The sequence below is a fragment of the Labrus mixtus genome, chromosome 12 (assembly GCF_963584025.1).
Source record: "Labrus mixtus chromosome 12, fLabMix1.1, whole genome shotgun sequence".
Lineage (NCBI taxonomy): Eukaryota > Metazoa > Chordata > Actinopteri > Labriformes > Labridae > Labrus > Labrus mixtus.
In genome coordinates, this window is record NC_083623.1 from 12605743 (window position 1) to 12625234 (window position 19492).

Consider the following 19492-nt stretch of genomic DNA (forward strand, 5'->3'; position numbering starts at 1 on the left):
ACAGACTCTACTCGTTTGTATGCTGCTGAAACAGAACTTCATCAACAAACCTAAACTAAAGACTTCAGATGAATACACGACTGACAACCGAAACAATAAAGATAACGAATTGAATCAGGCTCCACTTCATGTAATTTGCCAAATCGTTTGACGCAGTTTAATAAAAAGAGGAAACCTTCAGGAAAAAAAAAAATTGTGTCAGATTTCTAATCATGTTTCTGTTTTGATTCAAGGATGAAGAAACCCGTTTCCAAGGAAACAATGCTCCATTTTCTAACAGGTCAAATGTACAGAACTTTTATTTCCACAAAGGGATGGTCATAAAATTGAAAATGAATCGTTTCTACGAAGGCATACAACACAGAACATTAAAAAAAACATGTAAAATAACACCAAGGTACTCCTCTCATTTGCCTCCTGGGATATAAACAGTTTCTAAAAGTATGTTTGTGTTCATCTTTGTACACATGACACATGGGACACATTATGAAATCTTGCAACGGGATATGAAAATACACTGCTACAATAAGACTGGATACCAGTCCTGTGGCTTTCACTCAAAGTTTTTCACTAAGTCAGTGAGACAACCAGTCTCTTTCTGTCTGTATTAGGTGGACCAGTTCAGCACACGGACACAAACACATCAAGGATAAACATCTAGTCCCAGAGTTTGATTTGTCCGTCCCAACCGCATGTGATGACCTTGGAGGTTTCGTGCGGATGCCACAGGGCGCTGATGCACACCTTATCGTGAGCCTTGATCCTGTGGTAAAGCTTGGTGGTCTTCCAATCCCAAATGTTCAGCTTCCCATCTGCATCTCCTGAAACCACGTAGCTGGAAAAACGGAAGAGAGCCAGGAGAAAAACAGAGAGAGAGAGAGAGAGAGAGAGAGAGAGAGAGAGAGAGAGAGAGAGAGAGAGGGCGAGAGGGCGAGAGGATGGAGAGATTAACACTTTGCTAAAAAAAAATTCTACAGTCTCCGCTTCACCTGCCAAAAGGTGGGAGTTGGAAATTTTGGATATTTTAGTCAAGCCAGGAGTTGTGGGTTGCTATGGTGAAAGGAGGAAGTTAGGGCACCTGCTCACAGACGTGGGAGGTGGTGAGTGAGAAGAGGGAAGAGAGCAGGTCTGAATGAGTGTTATAGCTAAAATTAGCATGCTGGACTGTCCTAGTTAGAGCTCCACGCTGAGCTTATACATGAGTTAATATGAAGAGGCCGCTGTCTGCAGCTCTTCAGTAGCAGGAGGTGTTTTAGAGGACAGGAGGTGAACAGCGCTATCTGCATAATGTCATTCTAAAGATGTTAAGTTCTACTTCCTCACTGTGAACCTTTTTTATCACTTTACTTTTCATTTACTGAAATACAATGATTTCTTGTTCAGTAAAAGTGAAACTACTGATCAGCTGCGAGACTCTCAGTTGCCCTTCATCAGAGAAATGGATTAAAAAAGTAAAGGCAAGGGCCTAGCAGTTAGTTTGTGCACCCCATGAACAGAGGCTGTAGTCCTCGAAGCTGACGGCCTCGGTTAGAATTCGATATGTGGCTTCTTTCCCTGCATGTCATTCCCCACTCTCTCTCTCTCTCTCCCTAAATTCCAACTCTATCCACCGTCCTGTCTCAATGTCTCAATAAAAGAAATAGAAAGCAGGAAAAATATGTCTTCCATTAAAAAAAAAAAAAAAGAAAGAAAGAAAAAAGGCTTACCTCATGTCAGGAGAGAAATCCACTTGGCAGGCGTAGCCAGCGACCATGTGTCCTTTGAAGACTTTCTTCTTGTTCAGTCTGAAGCGGTTTTGGGCTCCAAAGATCAGGATCTGGTTGTCCATGGACTGGCACGCTAGCCATTTACCTTGGGTCAGAAACAGGCAAGCAGAAATAAGCTAACGGCTAATCACAAGTGGTAGAGCATTTGCACAGTACTGCTGCAGCAATCTTTGAATCCGAGGCTGCCGGGCACTATTTCTAAGCTTCCTGCGAAGCTAGATGATTTAGTTAAAAATATGCTCTTCTTACTTTTGTTCGCAGTAGCAGCTAGCTTCTCCATATACATTTATATATAAATATCTGATTATATGCATTGCATTTTTGCCAGCAAGTTCTGCTACTGTTCTTACTACATGCAACCAAACCCTGCTGAACTGTCTATTAACACATGAAGGGGGACAGGCAAGAGTTTGTGTTTGCATTAATAATTTAAAAAACAAGTATGTCTCAGCTTTAAAGGTTGCCACAACAAGTTCAAAAGTGCCAATTAGCCTGCTAGTTTGTCTCATTAGCATGATTCCGAGCAGCTAAATGTCAAACACGCAGCCGCTTGTATCTTGGATATGATACAGTCTCACAGCGCCTGCCAATAAAGTTCCTGAGGGCTAGAGCTGGCTTAGTAACGAGCCAGATCTAGTTGGTATCAAGTCGAGTCAAATATCTTTAACAAGAGGTACATGATAGTTTGAGAGAAATGCTTCAAGGACGCAGATTGAACAAAAAAACTGAAATGTGGACATTTGAAGTTCTGCGCAGAGTTCAAAGAGTGTTTTCATCAGATCTATGTTAGAGAATACTTTTAGCCTCTGACAGGGCTTCAGCCTCAAAGTCACTCCACAGCGATAAGAGGCTGCACTTCAGCGTCAAAGCATTACACGACTCAGTGCACATCTTGAAAGGAAACATGATGGAATTTATGAATGTGGTATGAGGAAAGAGATCCAGTATCTGTGTGTGTGTGTGTGTGTGTGTGCGTGCGTGTGTCGTCTCCTTACATCCTTCTTTAAAAAACATAAATGAAAACGACTATAATGCAATAGATGCAGGGGTATGGAAACAACCCGTTCAATTTTTTCAGTGCTTTCAGACTCTCTATGCTTCATGAAGATGGCAAGCGACAGAGAGTGTGAGTGCGGATGGAGTGTGCCAAGGTGTGTGTGAGTTTGTGTGTGTGTGTGTGTGTGTGTGTGTGTGTGTGTGTGTGTGTGTGTGTAGGGGGGAGGTAGATGCCATTTAAGCGGGAGAGAGAGAAACTGCATGGTGTCCAACTCAGCCCCCATTCATTATTCAGACACTAAGGAAACACAAACCGTGTTTAGACAAATAAGAACGCTGGCCAAAAGAGAGAACAGAGACGTGGGGAGAGTACTTCAAGGCGAGGAATCAAGGAAGGCACAGATAAAGGGAACAGAGGCGCGGAGGCTCATAGTAGTTGAAGCTGATGGAGTGTGACGGGGAATTTCTGATTAAAACAGAATGCAGCATTTGAAGAGGAAGACCACCTGTTCAGTCTTGGATGAGTTTAGGTCTCAGACGATCTCAAATCTTTGCTTATGTGTCACTGACTGTTAAGGTACTTACAGCTCACCAGTGTTTATTGAGAACTCTTACGTAATGCAGCAGTGATAATCTATAGAAGCAGAAATGCATCCATGCATCGTATTTAATCCGTTTCCCTGTGATTTCTGGTTGTTGTTTGGGGGAAAAAAATATATAACAAGATCTCAAGCAAAGTGGTTAAAAGCAAACAACAAACAGGAAATAGGCTTAGCCTGTTGTCCCACCTAATGCGTTATTTATCTCAACATAATGAGATGTATGAGTCTGTCAAATTGGGAAAACTAGCTTTCTTATCCCAAGGAAACATGATAAATAAGTCAAGATCTCAAGAAAACCGACATGTTCGTGTCATCACAGGAAAATAAGGTAAAGATAATGTATGGATGTACGCCCGCTTCAATTTCCTTCATTATAGTTAGCATTTGAAATCTATAATTCTTTCAGAGCGCTTCTGTGCAATGCCAACAGACAGCTTAAATAATACGACTTAGCAGGGATCTTTTAAAGAATAGCTGCCATTCCTCAGTCTGCTCCCCATGAAGACTGAAGTTTTTTCTTTTTACCTTTCTGCATCTTAATCCCCCTTCAGACTTTCAGTCTTCTTGCTATGCTAAGCTAATTGTCTCCTCACAGTAGTTTATATCTAATATACAAATATGAGTTTGGTATCAATCAATCACATTATTCATAGAGGATGGATACAAGTATTAATATAATATGTCATCAAATATTCTACTCATTCAATATATTCTCTCTTTGAGTGCATCTTTTCATCACAGGCTCAATCGTTAAATTCAACAGAGAAATATCACCACAACAAATGCAAACCGGCTGTTATTTCCCCTCGATGCATCTTCTCTCTCGTCCCTTTCTGACATGTCATTAATTGAAACTGCTGGCTGCTGTGCTCTCTACGGCTCCTCACAACACTTAGCATAGAAGTGTTTGAACAGAACTCAACCGTCTGTATGTGACTGTTGGCACACCAAGAGCTCCAATCAAAGGAGTGATGTATACATCAGAGCACACAGGTAATACATCAGAGCCTGCTGAAAGTCTCTGGTCGTCATAACACGGACATTTACGTGGTTAAACTGAGTCTGCCTTGTTCTTTGATTCTATTCTGTGCAGTGACCAACCCTCAAGGTAAGAAGTCTGGATTTAGGCTCCCATGCATGGTGGCTGTGAGTGTCTTTTTTTTTTCCTGCTTACCGTTGGGAGAGAGCGTCACAGCTGGCATGGAGTGCATACTGGGCTCAGCGATGTACTTAAAGTCCACAGGGATGTCCCTGAAAAAAAAAAAGTGCAAAGCATCATGAGTACAGTTGAGAGGACGGGTGAAACACAGAGAAGCAAGAAGAGCTCCAAATACAAACATTCACAAAGCTGTGGTGTGGGTATTATTTTTAACCATCTAACAAATGCTTGACATTAAGGAGAAAACAGCAATGATTAAAAAATCAAACAGTCATCATTACGGCTACAGTGTGTAAATAACTCCACGCAGTCTAAAAAGGCACTTTTGATGCTGCACCACCAACTGTACCGACATCCAATTATTTATTCATCACTTCTTGGCTCTCTCGCCCTGCCTCTCTGTTCGGTCATGCTCTGCTATTTCTTTCTGTTTGGGACGAGATCAGTATTTTATTTTAAGAGTGCTGCATGATGGTAAATGGAGTGCTCTTCAATAGCTTTTTTATTCTCCTCTTTTGACCTCTCAAGGCGCTTTACTTAACATGTCACATTCCCATCTTTTACACATACATTCATACACTACTGGAGGTCACATGCTAAAAAGGTATCTTACACATTCATACACCAAAGTCTATGGCATCAGGAGACACTATAGGTCCATTTTGTTTTTAAAAATGTGCACTGTAGGGGTCTGGGATCGAACCACAGGCGTTCTGATTGGTGGTCATCCTCTGGGCCACATTAGATCTTTCAAATCTACATCACTGTGTGCGCAAGTGCAAGGATGTTCCCCTTTTTTCTCGGCAAGTGTCCAACTTGGAAGAATTTCAGCAGATCCATTAAATGTGTGGATAAGTTCAGCTTCTTTTTTTCTGTGTACCTTACTCTCACCAAAAATGAAAATGATGTTGATGTATATAGCACTCATCCAAACTCCCTTACTATATGCTATATGAGACATAAAAGCCCAACAAATAAATACACGACAATGTAGGAATGTAGGAGGTAGCATAGTGGTAGCAAAGGTAGCGCTAAAGAGCTACTGCTTTCCCACACAGTCAGATATTAGAGGTTTATATTATATATCTGCTGACAAACCAAGCTAAACTCTAAACACACAACAAAGCCATCTGATAAGTTCTTCTGAGCTCCAGAAAGATGACAGTGAGAATGTTTTGCTGCCTGAAGAGTGACTGGAGATAAAGGAAGGAGAAACCTGTGATAATCTTAACGTTTATGAATATAACACGCGTGATTGTTGTTGTTTGGTATGTGTCACAGCAGTTAAGGCCGTGTAAAGAAGACACAAAAGCAGCATTTTGTATATTTTATGTAATATATCAAATATACAAAAATGCTGCTTTTGTGATACTCGTCATCACATATTTTATGATCTCTAGTTTTTCTGGCATATAATCACCAGAGAGGTTAAATTTAGTAATAAGCCTGCATGACAGAAGGAACAAGGCAAACACTGATCGTGTCTTACTGAGGAGGAAATGAGACAGAGCGGCTTTGTTTGTTATTTGGAGCTGATGTGAAAAGAGGATTTTCAAAACATAATTACCACCGACAGACGAGTAAATGAACTTTGGTTAATTAATTCTGACTTGGTATAGTTTTTCTGATGGGAAAATATTTACATAACTTAAGAATTTGGGTTGGCAGCCGAGGGATTTTTTGAAAAGGTCATGAGCCGCGATGAAAGTCAGCCAAGAGAACCCCTCGGTACAAAAGAAGCTAAATCAGAACTGAAAATAAACACAGGACTTTGGACGACATTGAATTCCGACATTGTCCTTCACGCTGTCTCCGACATTTTTTCATCTTTCTCTTCCCATCATCGTCCCAAAAGTCCCGCCCAGCCTACAGTTTTCATCCCTCTCTGAACAATGCCTGGAAGATCAAGAGCTAATTCTCCTAGTTGACACACTGCAGCACATTTCGTATCGATTGCAATCCTCCTCCGGTGCTCACACCGACTCTCTGCTCCCTCATGATGAACCTCTTGCTACAGATAAAGTGGTCTCCCCAGAAATGCTTGAATGTGTTTGAAAATGAGGATAGAATTTTAATTACGCCTCCCTCCTCTGCTGCTATTCCGGAGATGCAAGACTGTTCTGGTAGATTCCGGCTAATGCAGCTATGAAGCTGCTATCACAAGGGGGGTGGGGGGTGGGGGGTGGGGGGGTTAGCTAGAGCCGGGTGCCAGGTGGTATCCGTGGGAGAAACGGGGACAGTAAAGCCACTCTTTGGCCCGACGTTCAGTTTGACCGTTCGCTCCCACGCTGCCCTAAAAAAAAGCCACACGGGACCCCTCCCAATTGAGTGTAGCAAGTAGACCCATGGGAAATGTTCATTTGCCCCGCTTTACTCCATTACATCCTTATACTCTGACTTCATTAATGCCTGAACCACAAATATCTGTTTGTCACCACAGGACCCTTGGTGGATCTGCAGGCCTCTCTTGGAGGTCTCTGTTGATGGACAGAAAAAGACTCCCTTATTAGCACATATTTTTTTTTTTCCATCACAGCTGCTGTCCATTATTTCAATCGTAGAATCATTTCAGAATGCACATTTATTAAAACAGACTATTAGCAACAGGGGACGCGGTTCAAAAGGGTTTACTGCTGGAGCCTTGTGAATGTACAATGTAAGCTCCATGAAAAAAAACAAAAACACCCGTACCATAACAGATGCATGGAAAGCAGGGGGGGGGGGGGGGGGGGGGGCATGACTCAGAGTAGATTAGTAGCACAGCTGGGCGAGCTTTGTCTATGATAGGGATATCTGGAGGTTTGTTTATGTCCGCTCAGTCCGGATGGTAAATGGACTTGAGCTTGTATGGCGCTTGTCTCTTCTGACTAATCAAAGCACTTTTACACCGCAGGTCACTCCTACCCATTCACACACTGATGGCAGAGGCTGCTATGTAAAGTGTCCTTCAGTATTAATCCATTAGTACACATTCACACACCACCAACAAAGCAGCTGGAGCAACTTTGGGTTAAGTGTCTTGCCCAAGGACACATCGTCACGTGATCACAGGAGCTTGGGACTGAACCCCTGACCTTTCGCCTGAGTGACGACCGACTCTACCACTGAGCAACAGCCGGCCCTGAGCAGTGACAGAGTACGTAATCAGAAGACAGCATTTAATAAAGACGTGGTATAGTGTTTGTTTTTTCTTCTAGGGACCCATCTTATAAAAACATGATGGATTCAATGATGGCTCTGTTGTCAGTAGATGTTAAAGTGCAACCGAGCGTATAATAGAACTTAACCTCCTCTACTCTGTAACACATGAAGCTTTTTCATTATTATTAATCTGTAGCCTTTTATTCATGACAAGCTAGTTGACCAAAAAAAAAAAAAAAAACACTTTCCATTACTTCAACACATTATATCCTAAACCCTGTGTGAATATGTCAGTCTGTACTTACCACTCCCAAACTCGCAGACTCTTGTCGTCTGACGTGCTGACAAAGCGACGGTTCTCATCCACAAAGGTGATGGTGTTGACGGCTCCCAGGTGGCGGTCGTACTCCTGAACCACCTCACTTGTCCTGATGTCCCACTGACAAGAGGAAAAGAAAAAACACACACAAAAAGGAGATTAACACATTTATCTGTGGCTAGTAGAAACATTATTTAGTAAAGGTTTATTAAGATGGAGTCAAAACATACCCCACCAAACTTGTTGCATAGCACATTTTACCCATCAAGATTACAGCTGACCCTTTGCACCCCCTTAAGTATGAGTATGACCTTTTGACTTCAGGGCGCAGGTACAGAATGCCCAGGATGAGGACTAAGAGAGCAGTATTCAGCTGCTTAATAAGCTCTGATTACACAGTATGAAATCGGCACTCTGCACATTATTTCACTTGCTACTGAAATCCCTCATTTAATCAAGTGATGCTTATTGGGTTTTTAATGTGCTGTCCTGTAAATGTTTGTTTTTATAGAGTGTTATGATCTCTGTGCAAGGCAAATTCCCCTAGGGGCAATAAAGGTTTCATTCATTTTTCATGCTCATTTGAGTACAAAATGACCCCCAATATGTTCTCATCCCAGGGCGTTTAATACCAGCGCTTCGCCATGATGTTGATCATTTTCGTTCGGACATACTTTGATAATGAGAAAAGTTTCTGTTTGGTTAGATTAATTCACAGTAACTACATTCTAATGTTAAGCCAATAAAACAAAAACTTCCCAGCATCACCAAAATGAACTTAAGACTGACTTAAGGTTTCCAGATGGACCTAAACTCTGTCCATCAACTTTCAAACGCCACATTGGACATACTGGGAATGAGAATGGCCTGAAAGAAACACAACTTCTGTTACTGTAACTAAGGTGTCAGTGGTTGTAAACTCACTGAGAAGTGTGTTTATATGAGGCCAATGCAGAACTAATATATGCCCTTTTGACATTACAGAAATGAGCTGACTCATGGAAAGAGAATTTGCACATTCAAATGTAAGCAAAGAAAAAATGACATAGAACCGACTCAAGGCAACAACAGAAGAGGATGCATCTCTGTCCAAACACACTCTACATCCAATTCTATTTATGCCCTCTGCTTTTTTTAAAATTTATAATCTTAGCCTTGGGCCGCTCACAAGAGGAGCCATCTGTTCTAAAAAAAACAAAACAAAAAAAACAGATGAGGACTGCATGATTTAAAACTAACCCTGATTATGTGCCAGATACTGTGATAATGACTGCTGTTCATCTGGACTATTAGGGGACAAATGTTGTTCCCGCTTTTATTGAAGAGGCCACTGAGAGGGGAAAAGTAATAACAGCTAGTTTATAGCAGTTAGTTCATGATTATGAATTGTGTAAAGGAAAATTGTTATGCCCCAAATAAAACCCCTCAGCGTGTAGCTGCAAAAGAACACAATTTCATCCTTGGAGGTTTGTGTGTAGAAGATCTAAAAACAGTTTACATGATTGTGGGATAACACTGTTGTAGATTTATTCTGCTTTTTTTAAATCACAGATTCATCTCTTCCCTCCACCTCTCTTCCATATCAACACTACCCAAGAGTAATGCCTTGCTCTGCTCCTATCAGCTGCTGAACCTCGGAGAAGAAAAAAAAAAAAAACATACATGCACTAGTCCTGGAAGATGAGAGAGAATTTCATGCTCCTGTGGGCGCCGTTTGTATACACAGAAACTCCTTTGTGCGTGTACTTGCTCAATTGGGAAATACACACGAGGTGAGATTGGATTGCTCGCAGTGCCGGCTTTACCTGAACAATCTTCTTATCAGACATGCCGGCCACAAATAGGTTCTGTTTGTCCTCGTCTGGGTTGAACTTGACACAGTACGGCACCTTCCTGTTGGTGAAGGGGGTGATACACTTGCCTGTGAAGAGGAGGGCGGAAATAGAAAACGTCAGAGCTGCAGGATAGTCCTCAGAGGCTTTTAATGAAGGCACAATGAAGTTGCTTTGAAAATTCAAAAAAGGACACAGGCGGCAGCTTTCAGTGCCGTTTGTTCGCCGTCGCTACAGGTAACTCGGCTGTAACACAGAAAGTTCAGCGCTTCTTTGTGTTAGTTCAGACGGCAGGGACGATGCTACGGCACCAGCTGAGAGCAGGAAATTAAACTCACGGTGACACCAAGAGGCTTATTAGATAAGAATTTTAGTTTTTTTCGATGAAGTTATTTCTTTATTACATCCAATGCCTATCTGCAACAAATAATGCACCAAGTGTGATAATGATCCCTTACTCACAACTGCAGGAAAAGAAACACCTGTTGAAATATTTACTAGTGAAACCATAACAACTTAAATGAGTTGCTCATTTCATTTAACAAGTTGTCAATGTACTCTCTTATGTGGGTATTTGGGTGACGTGGATCCAAAAAGGATCCTGTGAACAAGGTGGGGGGGGAAATAACTCTTTTCTGCCCTCTGCTGGAGAGGCAGTTCTTAGGTAAGAGGGGTAGAAATGGAGATGGGGAAATGGATAGTGAGATCTCAGACCCGTAAACTTTACAAACAAATTTGAGATTTCTCACATCTGGTCGAATCACAGACTTCTGTCACGCAGCCGTATTCACTTTCTAAAGATATGACAGACAACATACTAGTTCTGTGACACGTTGGACTCTGCAGCCTTGCCACTGTTTAACATCACAAAGACGTTATTTTTGTAACCTCATCGGCGATGAAGTCACGATTTCACTGATTTCTGACCTTCCAGACGTTTGCTTGAATGCTCAGCAGAGAAATGTTTTGATAGAAAGTCGAGTTCTGCTGCTTTCACTCATGACTATCTGATGTCACACAGCATCAAGGTTACATGAAATAGAAGGATCACTATGATATAATTTCCCCACATAAGTTCTTCCTTAAGGTGCTGCAAAGAAAGAGTTATAAGTTACATAAAGAGTTAAGAAAGAGAATATCTCGGAGTATTGAGTTTTCTTCTTATTGAATACACTCTCACCGAGACATGAATAGAGATGTTCTATAAGTGACATTTTCTTGTGGAGCACATCTCACTTGATTCAGTCACTTTGAAGAGGCACAGCGAGAGGCTGTGAAGAGAAAAGAGACATCAGAGTGGTGGAGCGTACCTGTCTCAGTGTCCCACAGTTTGAGGTAGCGATCGTAGGCAGCGCTGAGGAACTGCGTCCCGGTGTTGTTGAAGCAAATGTCTCGCACTGCTTTGCTGTGGCCTAAAGTAAGAGGAGGACAAATTCAGACAGATACACATAAATATATACAGGAAGTAAGCATGTCTTGTTACCGTGTCAACCCCCTGCTGCTTAACTCTGATAAGACAATTCATTAGACGAGCAAGGAATCTGCTGAAGTGAAATCAGGACTGTGCAGGAACGATGAATTGGGCAGAGGGAGAAAAGGGAAACTGAATATTTAAAATGAGCTTGGAGTGGAAAAAAGGAGAAAAAAAAATGTCAACGCTCCGTCTGTCCATTCAACTATTCTCCACCTTCTGCTTTTCCCCCTATCTGTGCAGCAGCCCTTTGGCTTTTTTCCTCGTTCGATGCCGGTGATGCGAGCTCCCCATGGGTCTTGGCAAACGCAGGCACTTCCCTTGTTAGAACTGGTTTTTATCAGGGCTACACCGTTTCCACGGTGATAACAGAGTCCATTGAGGCTAAGTGCCTGCCTGCTCGCTTGCTCTAACCTGACTTGCTGTCAAGCCAAGGCCGCCACTGGAGAAAGCTGTGATAGTGCTTGTATGTGTACTTTAAATATATCATACAAAGATGCATTTACACAGAGACGAATTCTAATTAGGGTACAATTCTGATCATTGAACATTCTTCAAAGCTCTGCTTGATTAGTAATTCAAACAGGCTACATGCACATACAACGATGGTGAGATACATGAAGCGTAAAACTTAAATAAAAACGCTGGCCTCACTGAGGAGACAGAAGGCCGACACGATATGAAAATATGTGCAATAACATTGAACTCAGATCATGATATGAAGTGCGACAAATGAATAAAAATGAAGCAGTGCATGTTAGCTGTAAGTCACAGTTTCTATGTGTATCTGCTGTTTATTGACTTGTGTAACATATCAATGTGTTTGCCACATATCCCTCCTGAAAATGAAAAAACAAACAGTTTTCTTTCTTAACTAAATTATTAATCTACATTAATCTGAGGGTATCTGATAGCATGCTAGCCAGTTTATCCAACAACATGGTGTGAAATCACACCTATTATACCCATACCTCCAAGGTTAAATGTACTCATGATGAATGTCAAATCATTGCTTGTTTACTGTGAACATTTCAGACTTTGCAAAGTGTTTACTGCAATGCCATAACAATTCAAATGTGATTAATTGCGCAGCCCTAGAATTGTACATTTTAAACTTGTTTATCTTGTTGTTTGTGCAGTGAAGCACGTTTACATCACTTATAGGACACATTGGCACATTTTGTGATTGCCCTGCTAGCTTGGAGAATACGGTGGGACTTGAATGCTGTCAGTTGTTGAGTTTGCAGTTTGAATTCAAACCAGGAGAAGAAGTAGCAGCACCATTCTCACTCATGAGAGTGGGGGGAAAAAGAGCTGAACTTCTGGAGAAATCCAGACCGCATAGTGGGGTGAGGAAAAAGGGAAACAGTCAAGTAGAGTTGACTAAGAGTGCGGCTGAATGCACAGAATGGCAACATTACAGTTTGCGGTAAATAATCAGGATGAAGGCTGAGTGACGGGAGGGACGGAAAGGACTTTGCTGCTTGTGCTGCTTTCATAGATGTAAATAAAAGGTGAAAAAAATGATTAAATAAATAACATCTACATTTTAGCAGTATACTGTATGTGTGTAACAACAAACAATACATGGCTGATAAATACATTCATAGATCAAATGAAATTGATGTCTGAGTTACTCATTACATTTTTACAGAACTGTTAACATTTGAAAACATTAAGATGCACTTGGATCAAAGATCACAAATATAAAGTATAGGATGTTGATGAAAAAGAATGAGGTATAAGACAGCAGATGATGGAACTGATAGCAAAGCAGCAGCAACAAAGTGAAAACCTAAGATGCTGTATACATCTAACAACAACAAAGAAATTACATCATCTGCAGCTCTGCTTTTTCTCAAACTCACTCGGCCACTCACACTGTGTCATTTTCTTCACTCCTTAATGGTGTTCTCTCTTCCTGCATGTCAACCCCTGTGTGTGTCTGTACCCCCCCCCCCCCTTTTCTGCCTCTCAAACCCCTCAGCTGCTGAATAATGCATATTCTCTGAAGGAGCTGACAAGCAGAACCGCAGCTGCAAACAATCTCTATTCAGACAGTGTGCTTCCTCTGGGACGACTGACCTGCACTTATTAGCCTAAACCACCCCAGACCCAATCTATTTACCAAAAAAATAAATAATAATAATCCTCACACAACACACGTACTGTCCGCGGTCAGCAGACTTGTCATTAGTGTTGCAGTAATGCTGAGCTCACAGTCTGTCACCGCCCTGTATTTCCCACAAGGCTCTGTGCATTTTTGACCTCGAGCATATTTCACATCAGCATGTTTGCTGATGATCTGTTGTTGTTTGTTAGTGTCATACGTCGGTGGTGAGGATCATAAAATCATGTTTCTATTCAATATAATGAATTAGTGTCAACGTTAACCATATCCAAATTTTAGATAACTTACCGATGAATGTCCGTATGCATCTCCTCTCGCTGTATACCTCCCACAGCTGTGGAGAGAATGACGTTACACTTTAAGTGAACACAGATTTTTGACCACGCTGAATCCTAAAACCACAAGTGATTACACAACCAGAAACTAATTATTAAAATCAGGGTCTGTATGATACCGAGAGCCAAATGGCAGATTAAACCCAAAGATGAAGCTCTTTGCAGTGCGGTCTTGATCACAGCAGTCAAACCCTACATAACCGATTGGTTCACGGCCCTACTGGCATGAAGAGATTTCCCTCTATTCTTTGTAGAGGTAGAGGCATTGTAAAGGTTGGTTTGGAATGTTCTTAAAATTAGCACTTCACACTTTAAATTCAAAATTCATCATTAAAAAACAGTCTATTGAACATGTTTCTGTATAATCATTGGTGTTTGGTTTATACAGACAGTAGCACTTTGTTGATTTTTTTTTTTACCTTGATCTTGCAGTCCATGGAGCTGGAGAGCAGAAGATGAGCAGATTTGGGAAACAGTCGTATGGCACTGACACCCTGAGAAATACACAGAGGGGAGAAACTGATATTCATCTCAAAATATTTATTTTTAAATCCAAGATTGATCCAAAGGCAACTGGACTTAGTTGAAGAACTTTAGATCGAGCTTTGATTTACCATGACCTGGATGACTGAGAACATACATACAGACATTTCCCTCTGAAGCTCCTGTGAGGATTTCTTAGCTGGTTATTAAACAGACTGAAATGAATACTGATACAAATTTCTTTTTTGTAATGCTTGTAAACTACTGTCATAGGGTAAGTGTCAGACCCGGTGAGTCACAGTAAATGAACGGCTTGGTAATATCTTCCAAAGCAAAGATTCAGAGTGAGCTATACATTTGAGTGTTAAAGAAAACGGGATCAAATGTCCCACTCTGTCCAGAGAGGGCGCCAAAATCAACACAAACAGACTGCCCCTTTCTCATAGGAGCTTTTACATTACTATTTAAACCATTACTGCAAGACGAAGCACCAATCCATACTTTATATTAAATCTTGCACACATTTGTTTCAGGTTAAGATCAAATGTGTCCCTATTGCATAACATTACTGTTCCACAGTTCTACAAAAACAGACATCCAAGACATCAATTAGTGTCCTGGAAAAATACCAATTGATTGATGGCAATAGAAGTTATTTTTTCTTAAGGTTTACTTCCATGTTTTTTTTTTATTGTTGAGACATTTTCTTTAACATTTATTTTTGGGATTTTTGTGTCTTTATTGTAGCGACAGGACAGTGGACAGAGTCAGGGAGAGAGAGAGAGTGGGGAACAACACGCAGGACAGGAGGCACAGGCCGCCCCCCCGGAGGACTACAGCCTCCACATATAGGGTGTTCGCACTAACACTAGGCTATCGCCGCGCCCTCTGAGAAATTTGTAATCCTTGCTGTACCTCAGTGTTGCATCTATGATTGATTCAGAAAGTAAAAGGTGCTGCTAAATGTAAAGGTATGTACATTTTACTCAATAAAGCTGTGTATGTTCATGATCTTATCGTATTGTATCGTACGTTACCCTGCTATTCCCGCCCCTTTGAACAATAATGTAAACAGGACAGATAGAGAGTATGTGCTAATCATGCTGGGACTCTAATAGCTACAAAAGCTATGATTGCTTCAAACTTTCTCAATAAAAACTCTCAAACATTGGTGACACAGGAAGGGCCATCGTCTATCTATTATCTTGACATCAGCACTTCCATGTGCTTATTATCTCTTCATACCTCTTTGTATTTCAAATGAGACTCCCGAGGCTGTGACTTCCTGCACAAAGCGGATAGAGCCAATTTAAAACCTGAGTGATTCCTCCCTCCCTGAAGCACACTGGCAGATCTAAAGCTCGGATCCGATCTTTCTCAGAATAACCCAGAGTGTGCCATTATATTTGAATTATAAAGACAGTGTTTTGAAGGAGATGGAATAATCGTGGATATGTCTGTGACAAGTGGCTCTTTTTGTCATTGTTATCATTTAATGCTGAAAGTGCCCTGGAGGTTTTTTTTTCACGGTCCGCTGCAGAAAATTCGAACAAGGACGACATACTGGAATTTACTCTACATGATGCTTTTAAGAGTTATTTTAAACTGTCAATTTGTACTTTCTTAACTAATACACAAAAGGGAGGATTCAAGTGGAACATCAAAGAAATCTCACTCACCTTGGTGTGTCCAGACCAGACGTGAATCTGTTTTTTAGGCAGGTAACATTTATCTGGAGCTTCAGAAGAACGCAGGTTAATGCCCACGTCTTGTGGGACGTGGAGGTAGGACCTGCCCTGGTAATCATACATGTCTTTAACTGAGGGGAGAAAAAAAAAGAGAAATACATCATTAAAATGAACTTCTTGCAGTATTTGAATACAGTAGACTGGATTGTAGGATGTATCCAGCACAGCTTCCCCCAAAACAAATTTGTTGTGGGATTTCATCCTGAACCAGTCAGGGGAACTGAAACAGGAGTCTAAGCACAGTGTCATACCTTGGACAAAAAGTACCTGAGAATACTAAAAATATTTTTTAATTAAGGTTTCAGGTCATATATCAATCCATTACTAACTGTATCAGCTGAGGAAGCCTGTATGTTTTTGTTTTCATTTTCAAAAGGCAAATTTATCCTCAAACACTAAACACCCACTTTAGTTTAAAAAATAAAATCAGTTTATAATTTTAAAAGTCTTCACTGTACCGTGCAGGATGGTCTTCTCCTCTCCAGGAGCCTCCTCCTCGTTCTTTCCTTTCTTCTGCCTCTTGGCTGTGATCTCATCCAGCTCTTTCTGCTCATCCTGGAAAATGAAATAAATCACAAACTGCTCATAAATAACTTAAGAGATTTGTCCTCTGATAAATTGTTGAACAAATGAGCAAACATATTAACTGCTTTCTCAGTGCATATTGTAAAGAAGGATAACTCAGGCATGATGTTTGTTCCTGATCTAAGAAGAGTGCAGTAGACCACTGGATTATAAAGCATTTATGCAGAATATATGTGGTAGTCAGTAAATGTTCCATATTACAGTTTCTAAAACACACAGTTGGAAACGATCTTGTATGTAATGCTTTGGGCTTTGTAACTGTCACACTGCACAGGAGTTTTCCTTACCATCCTTAGCTGCAGTTTTTTTTGGGGGATTATCACTTGTGCAATAGTTTGATTAATGAAAAAAAAAAAGCCCTAAAGCTTTACCTCTGATGGTTTGGCCACATCTTTCTCGTCTGCATATTTGGCCCATGGTCCCAGGAAGTTGTCAATCTCTTCTGCATCTCCGCCTTTGACCTTTTTCCTTTTCTCTGCCTTTTTAGCTCCGCTCTCAAACACAGTTAACCCTGGACGAAGATCCGCTAGACGTTAACATTCTGAATCTCGTTGAAATATTTTAGAATGTACATGTAAATAAATAACTGACGCCCGCTTTACAGAACAACAAATTAAATTAAGATCTCTTAAATGATTACCTTTATTTTTCTCTGCTTCATCTACTGCACCAATGTAGCTATTAGTTGTTACCTGGTGTGTGTCAACAGAAGGATCCAAAGCATAACCTGTAAGGAGAGTGTTACAGAAAGGTTGCTATAATTCAGACAGGTTTAATATATCTACCACATGGTTTAAACCACAGGAGGCTTTTTTTTCATTAGCTTACCAAAGGTGGAGAAGGTTCTTCTTTGCTGTTCAAACATGAAGTCGTTGAGATGAGCAGGTTCGGCATAGCCAGACAACATGTTCCTGGGAGCCGCCATCTGCTGCGATTTGTACGGGTTAACCGGCCCAAACTATAAGGAAGCAATAGTTACAAGTTACAATTCACTTAGCAGACGTTTTTATCCAAAGCGACGTACATCAGAGAGTAAGTACAACACTAATCCATTCATATACCGCCACTGAAGCAGCGGGAGCAATGCGGTGTTAAGTGTCTTTCCCAAGGACACATCGGACATGTTGCTCAGCTGGGGATCGAACCGTAAACCTTCCGGTTGAGAGGCCGGCTGACTAAACAGGTCACTTGGAAATCAATTGCAATTTTTTTTTTTCTTCAAATCATGATGTGGTCTTCACTCAAGGTGCTAGTTGATAAGCTACTTGGAAAATATCACATAAAATAGAGACTGTGTTTTATTAACACACAGAATAATGTGTGGACAGATGGAGTAGATATAACTAGTCATGTGTAATGCCGTGGCCAAGCAGTTAAGGTTCAGCAGTCTTCTTTGCTCTGGTAGAACAATTATATGATCCTTAATGAGGACAGAGCATTAAGTAAATATAAATATAACAGCAAAAAAAATAGAATCTAGCTCTTTGTTGAAACACACCTTTAGCTCAAGGCTACAAAAAGTACTTCAGAAACTTACCTCTGGTGCAAACATGGTTTCATATGTGGGATTATAAGTGACCTCCTTCAATAAGGGGTCCAGGTGTATGCCAGTCTCAACAGACTCCTAACATGAAGACATAGAATAGAATAGAATAGAATTACTTTATTGATCCCAAACTGGGAAATTGTGGCGTTACAGCAGCAGGTTATCCAAACACACAATATGAGCAAAAAACACAATGTTAGCAAATCTAAACATAATATAATATTAAATACAAAGTAAATAAGTACTAAAAGATATCAAAAATAAGAATGTGAATATATACAACCAGGATTTAACGTAGCATTACTAGTCTTAAATAGGAAGATTAAATATGGAAGATTGAATGTCAATGTGCAAAAACAGAGTAGTAAATGGACAGTATTGACATAAGTTAAAGTGCATGAGTGTAGACATATTATACATACAAATGACGAATAGATTAAAGGTCTGTTTCTTTTTACATTTTAATTATACTACAAAGACAAAGCAAAACATTACAAATACTCAACACCGGGGTCTGTTAACCTAAAGAAACATAGATAGTGTTATTATAGATAGTGTTATTGAGGTGAATGATGAGCGTCTCATTCATGACTCAATGTTACACTCAGTGTTTCCCGCTTACACTGACTTAAGTTTACTTCTGCTAAAACGTTTCTTAGCGCTCTACATTAAATGCTTGCTTAATCAGTATGTACCATTCTGCGTTAGAAAGGGGCCTCCGTATAATAAATGTGTCGTAAAAGAGTTTCTAACTTACACATTCACTTATAACGTTGAGCTAGCGTGAGTTAGCTCGGTTAGCTCACCTTAACGGCAACCTCGGGGGCTGAATTGAGAACAGCCAAAGTCATCGTCGGTCCAGCCTTTAATGGTTTAAGATGAGCCGTTGCATCGGGATTGGTTGGGTCACCTTTCTCTGAACTCGTTTTAGATTCCGAGTCGTTTTCTGGATCGGAGTCACTACCGTACGAAGCGAGGGAAGCTATGGCGGCAGACATCTTGGATGTTGTGAATTCACCGGAAGCAGGAGGGCGGTACTTCCGATGTGAAGGAAAAGAAAGACGGAACAAGAAACTAATTTAAGACATCGACCTGAAAATGAATTAACTTAATAAAATGACTCGAATTAATTGATGTACAGAAAGATGTTGTACACAATCCATTTAGGATTTAGTAAAAAAAAAAAATACAGTATCTGTAATTATTAGTGAAACATGTAACATGCGATCTTCAAAAATGTTGGAGATAATCGATTGTTTTCGATCTTTTAACAATAAATGTGAAACATAATGTTCCTGTTCTATTCTTTATCACTTACTTCTAAGTGGAATATCTTTTTTTTGTTGGACAAACTAGACTTTGTTGACTTTCTAAAATG

General features: G+C 40.5%; 1 protein-coding gene across 1 annotated transcript; it reads right to left on the minus strand.

The window, feature by feature from the left end:
• Positions 1-131: 131 nt before the first annotated feature.
• Positions 132-19139, minus strand: cdc40 (cell division cycle 40 homolog (S. cerevisiae)). Its single transcript, XM_061052029.1, has 15 exons — positions 18921-19139; positions 18106-18192; positions 17397-17526; positions 17209-17295; positions 16940-17079; positions 16442-16538; positions 15915-16054; positions 14172-14246; positions 13706-13751; positions 11126-11227; positions 9789-9904; positions 7970-8103; positions 4539-4615; positions 1707-1851; positions 132-835 (listed from the first exon to the last, which is right to left on the minus strand). The coding sequence occupies exons 1-15, from the start codon at positions 19110-19112 to the stop codon at positions 658-660; spliced, it is 1746 nt and encodes a 581-aa protein (XP_060908012.1). The 5' UTR covers positions 19113-19139; the 3' UTR covers positions 132-657.
• Between the last annotated feature and the right edge of the window lie 353 nt (positions 19140-19492).

Coding starts and splice junctions, on each gene's coding strand:
- cdc40 (XM_061052029.1), bottom strand. CDS start 19,112: ATGTCTGCCGCCATAGCTTCCCTCGCTTCGTACGGTAGTGACTCCGAT. Junction 18,193..18,920: donor CCCCCGAGGTTGCCGTTAAG/GTGAGCTAACCG, acceptor TCTTCATGTTAG/GAGTCTGTTGAGACTGGCAT. Junction 836..1,706: donor GATTTCTCTCCTGACATGAG/GTAAGCCTTTTT, acceptor CCGTTTTTCCAG/CTACGTGGTTTCAGGAGATG.